Source organism: Acomys minous (genome assembly GCF_964271855.1).
Source record: "Acomys minous genome assembly, chromosome: 8".
In the NCBI taxonomy this organism is placed as follows: Eukaryota; Metazoa; Chordata; class Mammalia; order Rodentia; family Muridae; genus Acomys; species Acomys minous.
Window position 1 is genome coordinate 47,326,855 of NC_140489.1, and position 19,944 is coordinate 47,346,798.

Sequence of the window (19,944 nt, forward strand, 5' to 3'; positions counted from 1 at the left end):
TTTGTAGTCCATTTATGACACTTTATTAGAGTTTTCTAGATATAAAGTCCATTTTTATATTGATATTTTTATGGCCCTTGAGTTCATAGAAAGTAGCATCCAAAATACTTGCGAGATAGCAAAATTAGCTTCTAATCAACATACTAATATTTCCTGTTTGAAGTAGAAGGAGAGTATGGCCAGACAGCCTGCTTCCTCTGTTTTATCAGCGAAACTGGTTGGGTATGTTCAGTTTTAACCATCAGTAGCCCAAGCTTAAAACTAGGACAAAGTAGCCAGCACCTTTCTTTCTGAGAAAAGGTTGTTTTGTTTTTAAGTATGTACTATTAGGAATGCATCAATACAGGAGCTTGATGCATGCAAATCCTGGGAAGCAATACAGTACTCTGTAAGCAACACACTGACAACTTTGCACAAGGGACACTGTCAGTGAATCTGTGACTGAATGCTCAGGTTTTCATAATTGTGCACTTATAGTAGCATGCTTCAGTGTGATATAAATTATTATAAAGAAGAATATTTACATCTACATTGCAGTATAAATAACTCTACATCAATATCTACACCAAGCAGTGTGTGTGTGTGTGTGTGTATGTATGTGTGTGTATACACCATATTTTAATGATTCAATGTACATAATTTCTCACTTCCAATTAAGTAACTTCAGTCACTTTTAAATATTTATTTTCTTCCTGACGTCCATTTCTAAGTAGTCATCACTGTTCTATTATGATAGGTATTATTTGTAGCTATTTACTACGAGCAATTTCAAGTGACCCTTTATAGTGAAGTCAGACACTTATTTTACTTCAGATTTAACTTCAGTTCTAGAGAAGGCAGTGCTGTCTTGAAGACTTGGATAAGGTTTTCCTTGTCTTTTACTCCAGGAAGGTCACTTAAGAACAAATACCTGAGGTTCCTGCAAAGAGAAGAAAAAACAATCACTTCAGTATGGCCTTTAGTGGCTTTAAAAATAAATTCAATTTGTATTGTTTTTAGAAAAAATAGCACACAGAAAGTGTTGACATAATCCCACACCTGCCAAATGCTTTTTAGAGCAATAGTCCTGGAGGGCTACTTTAAATGAAACTCACGTGAGACAGTCAAGTTATATTTTTCCTTATTTCATTGATGTTTCTCAGCTTTTAAACTTCTGAACACATACAAAACAGGTCTCCTTTGTATGTAAAATATTAATAATAGAGCTGGAGAGATGGCTCAGAGGTTAAGAGAACTGGCTGTTCTTCCGAAGGTCCTGAGTTCAATTCCCAGCAACCACATGGTGGCTCATAACCATCTATAATGTGATCAGGTGCCCTCTTCTGGCCTGCAGGCATACATGCAGGCAACATACTGTATAAATAATAAATAAATAAATCTTTTTTAAAAATTAATAATAATGCTAAGCCCCCATGGTGGGTAAGTTCTTTAAGGTGTTCAAGTTCCTGTAAGAGAAGGAAGCCTTGAAGCCTGAGCTAGTGTTAGAGAGAAAGGGTTTAGTGCTTTGGGTTCTAATGCTTCAAACATCTCACCTGCCTGTGATACTGAGATTACTGATGGATCCATCACATATTAAAACATGGGCCGGGCGTGGTGGCACACACCTTTAATCCCAGCATAGGGAGGCAGAGACAGGGGGATCTCTGTGAGTTCAGGGCCAGCCTGGTCTACACAGTGAGTCCAGGACAGCCAAGGCTATACAGAGAAACTCTGTCTCGGAAAACAAAACAAAACAAAAACAAAAAACAAACAAAAAGAGTTCATATTCTTGTGGCTGGAGAGATGGCTCAGTGGCTAAGTGCACTGGCTGCTCTTCCAGAGGACCAGGGCTTTGGTTCTCAGCATGCATACGGTGGCTCACAATCACCTGTAACTCTAGTCCCAGGGGATGCAATGCCCTCTCTTGGCCTCTAAGGGCAGTGCAAGCTCATGGTACACAGACACACATACAGGTAAGACATTCATGCACATAAAATAATAGCAACACTAAAAATTCATTTTTTTTCCAAGACAGGGTTTTTCTGTGTAGGCCTGGCTGTCCTGGAACTCTCTTTGTAGACCAGGCTGGCCTCAAAGTCACAGAGATCCGCCTGCCTCAGCCTCCCCAGTGCTAGGATTAAAGGTGTGTGCCACCACACCCAGCTTCATTTTGTTTTGTTTTCAGGGCAGGATTTCTGTGTACCCGTGGCTGCCATGGACTCGCTTTGTAGAACCACTTCCCAAGGACTGGGATTACAGACGTGTGCCCCTGCGCCCAGCTACAGTTCCTATTTTTAAAGTGTATTCATTAGAACTACAGGCGTCACCCCTCAGCCGTGTATATTCTGATTATTCACCTTATCTAGTTTTTGTTTTGTTTTTAACACTTACCTAAAGTGTCGCAAAGCAATGATGCCGTTGTCTGTGACATTCCCACAGGAGATTATTTCCATTTCCAATAGGCTTTTTTGTAATTTTTCAAGTTGACTAAGCCTCTGCAAACAGTTATCTTCGATGTAATGACACTTGCACAGGGTTATTTTCTCAACATGCTCTAGGCCCTCTGGGGGGAAAATGCATGGTTAGGAATCTGTTTTTACTAGTACCATGACTAACAGTCCTTGGTTTTCCTAGGACAGGACTATCCTGGCTTTAACTGTCCTATGAAAACTGGAGCGACTGCTTGCCCTGTTAAGCATACAACGTCTTTGTTACACAGGCTGCACTGATGGAGGTTATGCCCATGTACTAGAAGAAAGAGATTCTCACACAAGCAGACGCTGTCTGCATATAATTAGCTTGATATCACTAAGGGGTTCACATAGATAGCCTGACAAAAAAACAAACAGGCTTTGATTTTAAGTGAAAAAAGCATAGAAAGAAGCTCATGAGAGATAAAGAAAAAAAGGTGTATGTGCTCTCTATTTTCTTTCAAGAGCAACATCAAACACAGAAATAACAAACTTAATTTTATAAGATGGGCAATAAGCAAAAACAGGCCCCTATCACAGTGAGTCAACTGTAACAAAACACTCACTGCAAACCCCCTGCGTGTCCTAAAAGCAAAGGACAGGGCCGTCCGTACCCATGTGATCCAATCCAATGGCCATGATGCAGGAATCAGTGGCATCAATTGCTTGAATCTTGTATCTGCCCACAGAGCCCCCGGGCAGGGTGTTATAGTCGTGCAGCCACTTCTGCTGGCCGCAGTAGCGCACTTTGGCCCCACACCGAAGCAGCCACTCAGATGCTGCCCTGTCAGGGCCAACATCCCTGATGCGTTCATAATCTACTCTGTAGATAAGAAAACAGAAGTAGTTCACTTGCATTGTCACTAGCTTCTTACTTGCGTTCACCAATATAAATATGGCCCAGGGCTGGGTGTGGTAGTGCACACCTTTAGTCCCAGTGTTTGGGAGGCAGAGGCAGGCAGATCTCTGAGTTCAAGGCCAGCTTGGTCTACAGAGTAAATTCCAAGACAGCCAGGGCTACACAGAGAAAAATCCTATCTCAAAACAAACAAACAAACACAATAAACAAATAAATAACAACCAGAAATACATTTTTTATTTCAAATGACTGAATTAATGTCTATGAAAATAAAAACTAGCTCTTTCTGTTCACTTTGTCTTTCTTTTTTTTTTGCTTTAGTTTTTATCTCTAGGTAATAAAAGTTTATTTTATTTTATTTTTTTCTCTATGCAGTCCTGACTGTTCTGGAACTCACTATGTAGATCAGGCTGGCTTTGAACTCATAGAAATTATCTTGCGTCTGCTGGGATTAAAGGCATGAGCCACCACATCCAGCCACACTAAGTTTTCTCTTAGTAGTACTCAAAATGCTAATAACACTCCTCAAGAAGCTAGAGAACATGGTCTGTCTGTCTGTCTTTCTTTCTTTCTTTCTTTCTTTCTTTCTTTCTTTCTTTTTTTCCAGTTTTTCAAGACAGGGTTTCTCTGTGTTAGCCTTGGCTATCCTGGACTCACTTTGTAGACCAGGCTGGCCTCGAACTCACAGTGATCCACCTGCCTCTGCCTCCCGAGTGCTGGGATTAAAGGCATGAGCCACCACGCCCGGCTTGAGAACATGGTATTTCAAAGCTACATATACTGTTGAGTATACAAAGAATAAATACTAATTTTAGAAAACTTGAAGGGCATCAATAGATAAATAAGAAAAAACTCACTTGGGACTGGGGAGATGGTTTAGTGGGTAGGAACACCAATTACTCTTGTAGAGGACTGGGTTCAACTCCCAGCACCTACATGGTAAATCTGATGTCTGTCTGACCTCTGTGGGCACCAGGCACATACGTGGTGCACATACATACATGCAGACAACACATATACACATAAAATAAAAATAAATAATAAAAATTTATTTTATTTTATTTTATTTTATTTTTTGCTTTTTTGAGACAGGGTTTCTCTGTGCAGCCTTGGCTGTCCTGGACTCGCTTTGTAGACCAGGCTGCCCTGGAACTTGCAGTGCCTGCCTCTGCCTCCTGAGTGCTGGGATTACAGGTATGTACCATTACACCTGGCAAATGAATAAATCATAAAAAAGAAAAAACACTAATATTCTATAATTCAGACAAGCAAATTCAATATTTTGTAAGCTACTTTTCTGTTTAGTATGTTTTATTATTTATAAAAAATTAGGATCATACTATACATTTTATTAAGAAAAATAATTTGAAACACAAGAAATAACCAACCAATGTTGGTTGGTTCCAAGTGCAACCAATGAGCACTTTAAAACCTATCCAGTGGTAAAAATTCCTACATTTCTTCACTTAATTAGAGTCACTTACTTATTAAACACTGTATTCAACCATTCCCAGAAGTATCTGGAGTCACATGACCATGGGCTTTTCTTTAAGCTGCAGAGCTGCCTCGAAATTTTTCCAAACATCACCATTGATCTAGACACACAAAACAGGACTCTCGTGAACTCGTCAGCTGGGGAGTGAGTCCCACACATCCAGTGACTGAGGCCACAGCTTCAGGGCAAGACTCTTGGGCAAGAGGAGCGGATGCTATTGACCACCACTCCTGTCTCTAATGCCTGGCTTTTGCTTGTTTCTTCTTTATTGCATACTGAGAAGTTGGTACTAGATGCTGTCTAAGCTCCCCTCTAGCTTACGCGTCATTGTTTGAACCTCAATTGTCTGCACTGTTGCCCCCTAATGTTTATTCTCGGTACAACCACAGATTTGCTCAAACCAGCTTCACTTCTAATAAACATTTCAAAAACAAAATGACAAATTCCAGTCCTGTAGGAACAGTGTGAGAAGATTTACAGTGTTCCCATCCAGGTGGGGAGAGGAACATACAAGGAGATCTACTTAGGATAAAGACACAGTGGGTCAGCAGAGCAGCACAGACACACCCACACATGCAGCAGCAGGAGCTGGACAAGAAATTTCACTTCTCTGACCCTGATTTCCTCCTTTGTGAAAAGAGATAATTTGTTCAGATGATTGTCAGTCATGAGCAGCTGAGAAAATAACTTCTGGCTAGGTATCCATTGATTTATCTCAATTCAACTTCCCTAATTGTGGGCTAGGCGTGAGGGTTGGGGGTTGCAAGAAAAGTGAAAAGTGGTCTCTGTCTTTGAGGAATCCAGGGAGTGAATCCAAGGAGGAGTGGCCCGAGACAAGTCACCAAGTAGTTAAAGTAAGTGACAGGATTTGATACATGCCTTGAAAGAGCTAAAATAAGGACAAGGATGCTTCGACAGACAGAAGAGCCAGGTAAAGTTATGCTAGGTTGTACTAAGGCAGGAAATTAGGGCATGCTGTAACCAGTGTGGCTTATACATGGAGGTCATGAAAGCAGAGCACAGTCACACTGCGCCCCCAGATCACAAAGGCCTCACAGGCAGGATATCTAAACTGTACTCTGCAGACATCAGACTGGGATACAGAGGAGAGCACTGCTATTGTTAGAGCAAGGCCCAGCAAGTTTACTCAGACAGCGGCATCAAGAGCAAAGCTCAAGTCAGGCATGATGACATGGTCCTGTGAGGCAGGAGGACCACTTGAGCACAGGAATCTGAGGCTAGCCTGAGAAATATAGCTACAGTCTGCTTCAAAATAAATAAGTAAATACAGAATGGCACAAAAATAGCTATCAATTGCTTCATTGGATAGGACTTAGTCATAGAAGGATGGAATGGCATTAGAGCTAAGAGTCATATAACTCAGTAAGGGACATATAGAGACAAGAGCTAGAGGGTTTAAGATGACACCAAGCTTTGGCCCTGCATCACTGGTGGAATGGTGAGGCCATCATCAGAAGGCAGTATCAAGAGAATGGCTCAGTGAGTAAAGTGCTTGTCCACAAACATGAGGACCTGAGTTCAGATCCCCAACATTCATGTAAATGGTCCATTTGGCAGCATAATCCCAGTAGTGGGGAAGTAGAGACAGATCCCTTGCTGGCCAGCCATCCAGCCTAAGAGTGAGCTCCAGGGTCAGTGTGAAACCGGCTAAAAACTAAGGTGGAAATATAACAGGGCCCCAACCTTAGCAGAACTGACTCCATGGTGGAAGTACCATTCAGGCCATAAAACTCAGCATTGAGACAGCACCACCTGCCAAGATGAAAATAAGACCTAATCCATCAGAGTCCATAGTTCTGGGAAAGTCTCTGAATGTACTAACCTTGCTTTTTGGCTTCTGTGGGTCCACTCTGGCTAACTGTTCTTTTTAACTGGAACATGTTGACTCAGAACATGGTTTCTGTGCTTAAAATGAAAAGTTCACCCCAAGAAAGGCTCAGGGTTACACTGGGACCCCAAACTGTAGTCACCGTCTAGCTAATAAAGACTTTCTATTGGCCTAAACCTATGTCCAACAGTGTTCTCTGGTGAATACAGCACAACAGAAAGTGACTGAGGAAGACACTCAATGTTGACCCTGGTATTCACATGCAAGCACATACATGTGAGCACAAATGGACAGGGACACATGCACATATACACACCAAGAGAACAAGGGACAGAGTTATAGGCTCAGGTTTCTTTCTTCTTTTTTTTTTTCTTTCAGTTTTTTGCATTTTAAATATCTGCTGGGAGGACTCCTAAGGGAAGATGCCCAACAAGTCATTAGAATCAGAGTCACAGCGTCAGAGCTGGAAGGAACTTGGGTCAGCTACACGAAACCTCTCCTTCAGAGATGAGGAAACTGAAGCCTTGATATTAAGTAACATGCTGACACTCTAAATCCTTTCTGGAACAAGGTGGGGCATTAATAAATGCATGTGCCTAAAGGAACTTGCTCAACGCTTCATAGCTAATCTGTGTCAGTGCTGCCTTTGAACCTGGTGCTCTTTCCTACCAGCCGGGGCTCTGACTGACTCTGGAACTCAGGAGAGAGGGAAGGCTTAGAAGCCTGAGTGGGAAGCGCTTCACAGCTGAGGAGCTGAGGACCTTGGAGTGGCTACCGCCCTCGTGCCTCTCTCCGCTCCTCTCTCCCGTCTTCCCTCAAGCCCTCCCTCTTTCTGGCAGTGCTGGGAACTGACCACGGGCTGAGGGCATGTTAGGCGAGCATTCTGCTAGTCAACCGCCTGCCCTCAGACCCCACCGCCATCTCCATCTTCCTACCAAGGCCGTCTTCAGCACCACAAATCTCAGCCTTTCCAGAGTTTTGTTAAAGCTCTCTCCACCCACGTCCATCTTGAACAACTCCTTTGTTGCCAGTTTCATTTACGAATCTGGGCTCTCTCATCCTCTGCTCAGGCTAGTCCTGCTATAATTCCCACCCCCAACCTCATCTGGGAAAATCTTACCCAGCCTCTCATTTAAAGGCCATACCCACCTGTTCATTCACTCATACATGCTCGCTGAATGTTTGTTGTACTTAGTACAAACTAGCAATGGTGAGATAAAGCAGCAATAGGAGAAGTGCAAAGAAAGATGCCATCCTGATCTCTCAGAGTCTATACTTTAGTGGAGAAGACGGATGGCATGCAAACACCAGTATCCAATATGGCACCTGGAGACACGTGCTGTGCATGAAAGCCTAAAAAGCAGGGTGAGGAGAAGGCTTCATTACAGAGATTTTTTTTGAGATGGGCCTTAAACAGTGATTAAGAGTTTTAAAGCAGGGTGTGATAGTGCGCCCCTTTAGTCCCAGTAGTACTTGGTAGGCAGAGGCAGGAGATTTCTGTTAGTCCAAGGCCAGACTGGTCTACACAGTAAGCTCCTGACCACTTCCCATCAGGAAGACCGAAGTGGGGGTAGTGGGGGGCAGGTGGAGGGGGGCAGGTGGAGGGGGGCAGGTGGAGGGGGGCAGGTGGAGGGGGGCAGGTGGAGGGGGGCAGGTGGAAGGGGGCAGGTGGAGGGGGGCAGGTGGAGGGGAGCAAGCAGGGCTAAAGGAAGAACAAGGACCATTGGTTTCCTTTTCTCAACATAATGCAAAAACTGAACAGGCTCAGTTGATCCATAGTCTTCAGTGGTTGGCTTCCAGGTGCAAAAGCCAAGACAGAGAAGCTGTCACTAAGCAGGTGAAATCCAAAGCCTCCTAAAGCTGAATACTGTTGCTGCATTCACTTTGGTTCACTTTCTAGTTGAGCTTAAATAAAGGCAAGGCCAGGCTTATTTTAGTGAAGATTTCTAAAAACATTACCCGTTTTCCTTAAAACGAGTTATAGCAAAATTAAATTTATCTCCAGAAAAAGAGATTTAAAAATCTGGTGGGTTTTTACATTCTCAGCTTCAACTTTGGTTTATCTGAGAAACTCTTCCGGCTTTCAAGCAGGGACTAGTGGGAGTGCTTCTTCACAGAACTAGGAGACCTCTAGTGGTGAGTTAGTGACTGTAACTCTAGTGAGTCAAACCAGTGAAAAGCAATTAGAAAATAGTTGTTGCTATATGCAATAAAAACTTAGAAATCTAAATTATAAAATAAAACACACTTCCACTTACTATCAGAAAAAGTTCTAAGTTTATAAAAATATTTCTAACATTTGTAATTACGTTTGTTAGTTAATAAAGGCCAGGTCTCTAATGTGCTGCTGCTGCTGCTACTACTACTATACACACACACACACACACACACACACACACACACACACACACACACACACACACACGGGACACGGGGGTGGGGTGGGGGGGGGAGAGAGGGAGAGAGAGAGAGAGAGAGAGAGAGAGAGAGAGAGAGAGAGAGAGAGAGAGAGCGTTTTCTGAGTAGATTTGCTAGCACTTCCTCATTTGTATAAGTGAATTTGTTTTGTTTTGTTTTTTGAGACAGGGTTTTTCTGTGTAGCCTTGGCTGTCTTGGATTTACTCTGTAGACCAGGCTGGCCTCAAACTCACAGCAATCCATCTGCCTCTGCCTCCTGAGTGCTGGGATTAAAGGCATACCCCACCAGTCTTGGCAAAAGAAAATCGTTTGTCTCTTCTATTTCTTTGTTCTTAAAAACAAACAACCCAAATCTCTTAAGACTATGCTGCAAGATTTGGGCATAGGGGTCCCGATCAAACTAAGGCATCAGCCAAGGACAATACAGGCGGTCAACCTTAAACCCCTACCCAGATCTAGCCAATGGACAGAACACTCTCCACAGTAGAGTGGAGAGTGGGATATTACTTTCTCACATACTCTGGTGCCTCACCTTTGACCATGTCCCCTGGAGGGGGAGACCTGGTGGCACTCAGAGGAAGGACAGCAGGTTACCAAGAAGAGACTTGATACCCTATGAGCATATAGAGGGGGAGGTAATCCCCCTCAGGAACAGTCATAGGGAGGGGAATAAGAGGAAAATGGGAGGGAGGGAAGAATGGGAGGATACAAGGGATGGGATAACCATTGAGATGTAACAAGAATAAATTAATAAAGGAGAAAACAAAATAAAACAAAACAAAACAAAACAAAAAGACTATGCTGCAAACAATCTCAGGATTTGTAAATTCATTGGGTATGGTTAAAAATATCTGTAACACAATTTAGTCTAAAAGTTATAACAAAAGGCTTCTAGTTTAAAATCTGTATACAAGTAATCTTAGTTTCCTACAACTTATTATATATGTGATTCAACTCTTATTTAGGCTATGCCATATATGTAACTTCCCTGAAATTGTGCACTGTGAAAACCTGTCTTGTCTTTCTCATAGTTGAACCCTAACACACCCCTTCAATCCCAGCATGTGGTGTCACACGCCTTTGATCCCAACACTTGGGAGACAGAGGCAATCACATAGGAATTACAGTGATTTCATTTTAAATGGCACTTGGAAAAGGCAGGCTGAAATTTAAGTGAATGTCATTTATAATCTAAAAATAAATATACATAAAGATGTATTTAATTTCAAAATTGCAAAAGAATTTTTTAAATTTTTCAACTGAGAGATAATACTTTTTCTATTGCTAAAAAAATTTTGTCCCAGGAAAGATATAACCCAACAAAAAAGAAACCTTCCCAAGTTGAGGTTGGGGCAGGGTTTTATTTTTATCTTTCCAGGAGAATAAAAACATCTAACTAGAATCTGAAGACCAGTGGGCAAATGAAACATCTGAAGAAAAAGAACGGATTATCAAAAGAAAATATATCAAGAAAAAGAGTAAATTGGCCAAGTGGTGCCGTCTACCTCCATCCTGTCTCTTTGGCCCTCTAAAGACATAAATGGCAAACGGGCTTTATGTGATCCCAATTCAATTAAAAAACATTAAAGCAGGCTTTGGAGTTGGATTGTGGCTCTCTCCTACTCTAACCCACGCATTCTTGTTAAAGGAAAATCCAGAATCTTTGTGTCATATCAGAAGAGCCACCTGGTGTGGGACAGAGGAAAACTAAAAATAAAGGATTGTCCGATAGCCACTGATCTCATAATCTTTTCGCTTTCATTTTACTCCCTAATTTTTAAGGTATATTATCTCAAAATCTGTAATATTATTATGTATATATAAACTTTCTGTCATGATACTAGTAGTTGTACAGAGTATTAACTAATTAGAAATAAGTGTCATCTAGCTTCCTGTGTGTGTGTCCAGGTTTCAGTGTGAAGCAAGTAACTAGAAACAGTTTGTGAACCTCGGGTTTACCTAATAGATTACGTCCTCAAACCTTTCTGAGATCTGTGGAGTACGGCATTTAAAATGTTTAGGTTTTAACAGGAACATCTTAGGTTTCCAAGAAGATGACAGGGCCCCCAACAATGAATCCACGTAGACTGTCTTAACAACACCTACTGGGGGAAAAACTGTCCCGTGTTTCTTCAGCTGCCTGGTTCCGTGCAAACAGTGGACACTTTTGAGTTGACCATTTTGTTCTGCCTAGTCAGGATTGCCACAAAGATGACAAACAACATCCAAAGATCAGCTTTGGACTACAGACTGCTTAGGACATTCAAATTTCTGAGTTCATATGATGAACATTTTACAGAACTTTGAACTTAAAAATATTTAATCCTAAAACTGTCAAATACAACCAAGCTGGACACTGAGGAAAGTTTAGCAAAAATTGCTTCATTACTGCAAATAATTTTACTGTATTGGAGTTAAAATTGTTCCTTTTTATTTAGACAAAAGAGGGGATACAGAAATATATAGGAACAATAGCAAAAAAGGGTAGATTATTGAATCTACTCTTATAGATCTTTGTATATTGACACAAAACTAAGGTTGTAATTGGTTACATTGGTATACATCCTTTGTATATTGGTACAAAATTAAGATTATCTTTTGGTTACAGCATACTATGTATTAATTCTTTTTAAGGTATTCACCTATGTAATTCTTTAAAATGCAATGTGAAGTTCTAGTCCTTTTGAAAGCTACATCACAAACTGTTTAGGATAATTCAGAAATACAAACTAAGTCAATCAAACTTGTGGCTTTGTTAGGTAGTAGTTTTCTAAGTTAGTCAGTATTTAGCTAGAAACTAGTAATTCAGATATACTAAAGATAGATGGTCTTCAAATATTCTGTAGAATATGGCATTTAAATATATTTTATTAATTTGATAATTTTTTGACAATGAGACATGTCAGCTCCTGGAAGTACCCTCTTCCAACTTCGAAGTTGATGAGCATCAAAATATTCTCCTTTAGGAGATGGCCTCATATGTGTCAGGCTAGCCACTGGGCAAGAATTGTCCTTGCTTCTATGGCAGACAGAATACTGGACAAACTGGATGCAGGAAAGTTGATTGCTGAGCTTTGCAAGGACAAGGTAGGCAAATCCTTTATAATACCTGCTTCACAGCCGGGTGGTGGTGGTGCATAGCTTTAATCCCAGCACTCAGGAGGCAGAGGCAGGCAGATCTCTGTGCGTTCAAGACCAGCCTGGTCTACAAAGTGAGTCCAGGACAGCCAAAGCTACACAGAAAAACCCTGTTTCAAAAAACTTAAAAAAAAACAAAAACCCTGCTATACAGTAAAGTCTGTCAGATATTCTGAGACAGAAAGCTTAAGATGATGTTCCAACATTATAGAGATATCTTGAGTGACTATCCAAGTGGTCAGCAGTATCTGCCATTTCTTTAGTTTTGGAAGCTGCTTGCTCTGCACTTCCTGTTTATTCAGATAATATTTATCCTTCTAAGGTCTCTGATGGGATTGAAAACTATATAGTTATAGTCCTTAGCTGTTTAGGATTTAAGAAGATGTTTTAGGTCTGAAGATGGTTTTTGATTGGTAATGCAAGTTTTCTTTTTTTAAGATTTATTTATTATTATGTATACAGTGCTCTACCTGCATGTACACCACAGGCCAGAAGAGGGCATCAGATCACTTTTTAAACAGTTGTGAGCCACCATATGGTTGATGGGAATTGAATTCAGGACCTCTAGAAAAGCAGTCAGTGCTCTTAACTGCTGAGCCATCTCTCCAGCCCGTTAATGCAAGTTTTTAATATAAAAGGATTTAGGTACAGAACTTTGGACTCACCAAGATAGGATATATTGTTGAATACTTTCTCTAAGGTTGCCAAATACTAGTGGACCAGAAATTATGAATGCATTTTATTTTTACCAGATAGTACATCTTTTATTGATGGTAGAGAATCTTTTATTTAGACAAAAAGGGGGAGATGTTGCAGGGTATTTGATCCCAATGTGATCTCTGAGATTGTGAACTGTAAAAACCCGTCTTTTGTTTGGCATGGGTGAACCCCAATGCATACCTTTAATCCAAGAGCTACCTGTACACAGGATTTAATAAAGTTAACCCTAGGTCAAGAGACGGAACAAGAAACCAGCTGACAGGGATTAAAGAGTAGGAGAGACTCTGAGTTGAGGGGTACTTAGGACAGCATGTAAAAGAAGGGGCTTGGCTTGGAGGTTTAGCTTCAGCTCTTTAGCTCTTTGGCTTAGAGCTCTTTGGCTCTTATCTCTCTAGCTTTTGATTTCCTCAGGTCCTTGGCTTTTGGCTTTTTGGGCATTGAGCTAGCAAGACTTTGGCCTTGGGTTTTTTTGCCTTTTCTTCCTGGGATGTCAGCTGAGCTAGTGAGCCTTTTGGGCCTTTTCCTTTGGGACATGAGATGAGTAGGAAGGTCAGCTGCATGCTTTCTCTGCCTCTCTGAGCTAGCAGATTTTTTACCACAGCATCTGACTCCAGAGTCTTTATTGGTAAAATAGAAATATCTGGGAATTTCAATTAAAACTACAATTAGTAATTTCTACTAATAGATAGTTTAAATAGCAACCTTGCCTCCATCTTTCTGATGACGTCATCAGGTTGGAAGCAACCACATGGCTGACAGCTATCTTCTCTCAGGTTAGAAGAGAATATATGCAATGTAACTTCACCACCATCTTAATTAAGATGACCACATGGTATAAACCAAGTAGTACAGCAAGTCTTACTGGGAACTCTGCTTATCACTGCATCTCCTCTTTAAACTAAGGAGACAACAATGGGTCTCCAAAATATCTTAAATTAGGATGCATTTTGGTATAATGATAAATTAACAATCTAATAGGTTAATAGAAATTGACTTGGAGATGTATCTAACCACTTATATCTTTGCTGTGTTCAACATCAGGCTTTTGAAACATTTTAAATAAGAAATAACATTTGTCTGATGAATAAGGTATATTTGATAAATAAGGCTTATAAATTCCTACGGTTATAAAGGTCTACTCAGATTAACAAAAGTTGACGTAAAGATATATGTCTAACCACTTATGTTTTTACTAACAGTTAACAACTGGCTTCTAAAAGTTTTGAGATAAGTAATAGCATGTTTAATGAATAAAAGTATGTTTGAGCTGGGCGGTGGTGGCACACACCTTTAAGCCTAGCACTCGGGAGGCACAGGCAGGCAGATCACTGTGAGTTCAAGACCGGCCTGGTCTACAAAGCTAGTCCAGAACAGCCAAGGCTACACAGAGAAACCCTGTCTCAAAAAAGCAAAAAACAAAACAAAACAAAACAAACAAACAAAAAACAAAAAACAACAACAACTATGTTTGATAAGGCTTATAAATTTCTAATGTCTACTCAGGATAACAGTAACTGACTTGAAGATGTTTGTTTGCCTCTTTGTCTTTGCTAACTTTGCTAGGTGTTAGCTACTTAAACTGAGTCATAGAAAATGAAAAACTGAAGCAGGTTTAGGCTGAGTAGAGGAGGAAGAAGGTTTTGCTGCAGAGTGAGAGCGAGTGGTAGGAGGACTGAACACTGTTGGCGGAGTGAAAGTTGGTGCCAAGGTAGGATGGCTCCAGGTAGGGGTGAGGGGTGAGGAAGCTGAAGAGGAAGAACTGGCTTTAGAGGAAGAAGGGCTTTGAGGAGGAGAAGAGGCTTACGAAGGGAACCTATGGGTTGACTAGGAGACAAAGGAATTTGAGGAGAACCTGTAGGTTGACAGTGACATCAGCAGGATCAAACGTGGTAGATGATTCCCAAGATTCAGACTTTACAGTTAGAAGGAGTGGAGTGGGAGAACAGGAAGTGCAGAGGGAAGGTTTGGAGTGAAGAAGAGAAAAGGCTTGAACATAAGAATGCTCCTTCCATCGTCCTGATTCTTGGCAGTAATTAAAAAGATCCCATATAATATTGGGGTTTAATGTGCCACTAATTGGCCATTTTGACCCATTTTCTAAGGGATACTGAGGCCAAGTTTGGTTACAGAGGCCTGTAAGCTTAGAAGCCTTTAAGGTAGGTGCGAAATGCAGGGGTCTGAAATTCTCTAAAAGACATCCCAACAGTGTACGAGGGGGAACGGGAGCCTGGATGTGTCCTATGGGGAGGTGAAGCCTGTAATCCATTAGGGCATCCCCAGAAATGGACCGTGACTCAAAAAGACAGGTACAGAAAAGAGCACAGCTCAGCAGATGAGCTGGCCCAGGGACATAGCTACCCAGTGAGGCAGTACTTTGAACCTGCTGCCGTGGCCGTGCTGAAAAAGGCAGCAACAGGAGTCTGTCTGGAAGGCTTGCCTAAAGGGAAAGGTCCTAGTTGTAGGTCGGCAAAGAGGACCAGCCTCAGTAGTGAAGGCTGTGTGAATCCACAGTGAATCAGAGAGAGCCAGCTGTCTCTCCCACCAGGGGAAGCGTTTATGCTGAGCAGATGAAAACGCACCAATCAGCTGGTGTATGTGGAAGAAGCCTGCATCGGGAGATCAGGAAATGAATCTGCGAGTGGGAGGGCAGGAGGGTCCGTGATGGAAGGGGAAGATTTCAGCAGCTCTTATTTACTAGGAATGATCAGGTCATGATCACCCCGGTGGTAGCAGTATCACAGCCAGAAGCTGTGGTTCCCCATACTGTAGGGCCACCAAATGTGTGTGTGTGTGTGTGTGTGTGAGAGAGAGAGAGAGAGAGAGAGAGAGAGAGAGAGAGAGAGAGAGAGGGAGGGAGAGAGAGAGAGACGGAGCTGTATGGTGAAATGGAAATCACACCATGGGGCAGATGCACTTAAGAGGTTTATTAGGGGAAGGGAATACAGTCATTGGAGACACAGGAGAGTAGAAGGGTTGGGAATGGGAGGAATTCCCTTTATAAGCAACCTAGTGCATATGCAGAAAGCACACACACATGCGCAGGTGTACACGTGTTGGGGTGGAATTCCCAGGACGTGCGCATGCACGCACAGAGGGTGCACACGTGGCTTAGAGGACCTGAATCCTGCCAGCTGGCGGTGACGTGTTTCTGGATAACACGCTTCTGGAGTGACTTTGGTGTCGCCTGTTTTCCTATGGTTATCAGGGCCTTTGGGGTGGCTGTATTGCTGCATGTTTACTAACAATCAGTAAGCCTCTGTCATTTTAATTGATTCATAGGCCATTTGGATTATACTTCCTGATGTAAGTTATCCTTCTCAGGTCTCTGATGGTGTTGATGGCTAAGAGTAGCTGCCAGTTACCAGCAGCAAGCAAAGCAGCTTCTCACCCCAAGGCTGCAGCTGCCTGGTCAGTTCCTTTGTAAAACCAAGGCCCACTTTTCTAGAGCTATTAGGTCTCCTGCTGAGAAAGGCAGGCACAGACATAGTTTACCTTGCTGTCTCACTTTATCCTGGGAGATAAACTCACAAAACAGGTTTCACTCTAACTTTTTAACTTGCTTGGTAATGATCAATCTCAATAATCAACTACCTTGTGTCTCAGGGTAAATGATTGGATAAAAGAAAAGGGTTGACATTTACGTTAGCTATGAGGATCTAAGAAGTATTTTACGTAAGTTGTAAAGGTGCCTTTCCTTCTCGCTGTGCTACTGTTATACTGATGTCAAAAGTACAGACTTTAACATTAGTACTATAGTCACAAGCTCAGAATTTACGTTTCTTTGGCTGTCTTCTAAGTATAGACTTGAAAGTGCTTCCCATTGTGCTAAAAACATCTCCGTCAGCCAGGCAGGTGGTGGCGCACGCCTTTAATCCCAGCACTTGGGAGGCAGAGGCAGGCGGATCACTGAGAGTTTGAGGTCAGCCTAGTCTACAAAGTGAGTTCGGTACAGTCAAGGCTACACAGAGAAACCCTGTTTTGAAAAAACCAAAAAACAAAACAAAACAAACAAACAAAAAACTCCGTTTAATCTATATATCCAACCCTCTGGATACATAGAAAAAGTAATAATGCTTCTAACCCAGAACCGTTTCCCATCCCCCACCCCCCGGGTCCCGAACCTCTTACTGTGTGACTCAAAGGCATGAGTCTACTTCTTTTTCTACAATGTGGATTTCGGTTCAGATTACAAACAATGGTAATGCTAATATATCTAACACTTTTATCTCTTTTTGTAAACTTTAAAAAAATTATGTACGCCTCAGGGAGTCATTACACTTGGATCCACTTGTCACAGATCAAACAGACTCAAGATAAGCACTCCTGGCAACCAACAGCCTAAGCTTCCCCACCTACTGCCTACTCCTTGAGGTAGGTGCTCTCTCTGTCTCTCTCTCTCTCTCTCTGCCTGCTTCCCCTGGTCTTGGGACTCCTCTTCTCCCCCAACTGCCTCAACTTACCTGTAAGTTTCAACTATACACCTAAGATAATGATTTCCCCTAAACTCCTTAACTTTATTTCTGCCCCTAGTATATGGTTGTCCCAGCAGGTTTCCAATCAACTGCAAGACTGCAAATGGCTCCAGAACTGCCTACAGCGGGACAACCCCAGGCGCTCCTCCAGAACTGCATCCTATACTGCGTCAAAGTGGCTTGCTCGTCACTGGCCCCAGGTGGTCCCTCAGAACATAGGCAGTGAGACAAATGTCAGCCAGCCTGCAGCCCTCTCTCACCCTTCCCAGCCTTTGACCAACAATCCCCCCTTTCTGGGCCCCTGATGATGCCCTAATTTCATCTAAGAAGCAGTTAAAGAAGAGATTATGTTGCCTCTTATCATCAACAAAAAGGCTGTAATGTCCTTGGGTCCCAAAGAAGCCCAGAACAAAGCTCACTCAGCACTTCTCCCCCCTCCTCCTACCCTCCCCCTCCCCAGCTAGGCTTCCCTTCCCTCCCCAGCTTATGATTCCTATATAACCCAGCCATTCAGACAAGCATTCTCCTGCCTCTTGGTTCTCTTCTCCTCTTGGTCCACTTGGCTTCTTTTCTTCTCTTTCTTTCCTCTTCCAGCCTGGTTCAGTCTGGACCCTTCCAGATGTCTCTGGCTGAACTCTCCGTCATATCTAAAATAAAATCCTTCTCAACTATACCTTGGGGTAGTCATGTCCTCATTGTCATTCCATGAGCTTGCTAATTCATTCAAGCAGAAAACTGGGAAAAATATATGGGAATGGGTTGTTTTTTTTAAAATACGGGATAATGGTGGAAGGAACATAAAACTGGATCAGACTGAATTTATAGGTATGGAGCCAGAGTGGGGATTCAGTCTAGGCTCATTTAATATGGAAGCTCACAGAGCTAAAAAAAATTAAAAAGTAAGAAATCTGATTGGTTGGCTGTCAAGTGCATCAAAAGATGGACTCTACAGAAAAGGAGCTGAAGATGTCTAACATTTTTTGACTTGGGGATGATGATGGACTTTTTTTTTCTTTTTCGGTTTTTTGAGACAGGGTTTCTCTGTGTAGCCTTGGCTGTCCTAGACTTGCTTTGTAGACTAGGCTGGCCTTGAACTCACAGAGATCTGCCTGCCTCTGCCTCCCAGTGCTGGGATTAAAGGCTCAGGGAAATTGTAATGGTGGAGTGGGTAAATGTAGAACCTAGTTTTCCACATTGGGCGGGTCCAGAAGACATGCCTTTCAATAATCCTCTAAAACTGAAAACAGTGGCACTAGCACACTGAAAAACTTTCTTGTCGGTTGTTCTTTTCCTTGTGCCAGACCTTAGGGATGGAGATACTGCTGCTCAGTTGAAGTCCTGGATTAGCAGGGCCAGCTGGCAGCATTAAATCACCCCAGACAAACTGGGTGTGCTTACTGTGATGGGCAGCAGAGGTAAAGCAATGCTTAAAACAGCCTGCCCTGATGGACCTTTGGTGCTGGCTACTATTTCACCTTGTTTTCAGAAAACAAGAAGCCTAAGTTTTTGTTTGATCTATATAAACAGAAAAACTCTAGAACAAACGAAAGGAACAAATCTACATTGTAGCATAGCAAAAACGAATTTTGGTGCCAATTTCCAGACCACCCAGAACTCCTTAAATCAAGGAAGACCAGGTCCCCCTGAAAAAGACTTTGACCCAAAGTTTTAAAAGTTTAAAAGTTGTAAGGATGGCAGGACTCTTTTCTAAGTTCAAGTTATTTATTTAAGGCATCTCCTCCCAGAAGCAAAGGGATAGAATGTTGGCCTAATGGTCATCATTTGATAGAAGAAACAATGAGCATCCCATATGCTGTGGACCACAGTCCACAGGCAGAGAAATGGTCTGAACCGCTGCTGTGGCCCCTTGTTGCCTGGGGGAAGGCCCAGATTCTTTTTACTCATCTTCATAACCAGTCACAAGTGCAGTTATGGAAGAGGGTATGGCTACCACTGCCCCAGAGAAAGGGCTTGGCTTTGATTCAGAAATGGAGTAAGCAACAGACTTGGGTCTCTTAGTTGCAACTTCAGGAAAATGTTGAGCATCTTTACTTCCATCCTGGGCAGTGCTATGAACTAGGTGAGTGCCTTCCACATTTGAGCTGAGCTTTCTTTGCCAGAGGCTTTATTTGGCCAGGGCTATCCCACCCCTGAGCAGGTCTGGCCCAGCAGCAGACACCCAGGATGCACACACTGCTATAGCTGACACCATGTCTGTGGGCTGGTAAGGTTATATTTAGGGGGCTGGAGAGATGACTCTGCAGTTAAGAGCACTGGTTACTCTTTCAGACAGGACTCAAGAGGATTCCTAGCACATACATGGCAGTTTAGAAACATCTTAAACTCTAGTTCCAAGGGATCCAAAGCTCTATTCTGGCTCTATGGCCACCAGGCACACACATGGTATACAAACATACATGTGGGCAAAACACCCATGCACATAAAGGTTATGCTATGTTTTATATTATATTAATAGTTCCCATGGCATCTTGGGAACAAACAAGAAAAGGAAGCTTATGGTTTAATATCGATATGTTTGTATC

At 42.2% G+C, this 19,944-nt stretch overlaps 1 protein-coding gene across 6 annotated transcripts in view; it reads right to left on the minus strand.

The window, feature by feature from the left end:
- Positions 1–19,944, minus strand: part of DMAC2L (distal membrane arm assembly component 2 like) — a 22,193-nt gene continuing 2,249 nt past the window's right edge. For 5 of the 6 annotated variants that reach the window (XM_084791368.1, XM_084791370.1, XM_084791371.1 and 2 more), the window contains 4 exons: positions 4,794–4,904; positions 3,065–3,273; positions 2,371–2,542; positions 1–919 (listed from right to left, as the gene is read on the minus strand). In XM_084791368.1, coding sequence (XP_084647494.1) covers positions 805–919; positions 2,371–2,542; positions 3,065–3,273; positions 4,794–4,904 — 607 coding nt within the window. In that variant the 3' untranslated portion in view covers positions 1–804. Of the gene's footprint in view, positions 920–2,370; positions 2,543–3,064; positions 3,274–4,793; positions 4,905–17,931; positions 19,796–19,944 lie in introns of those variants that run through there. The other variant, XM_084791373.1, reaches the window with a different exon arrangement.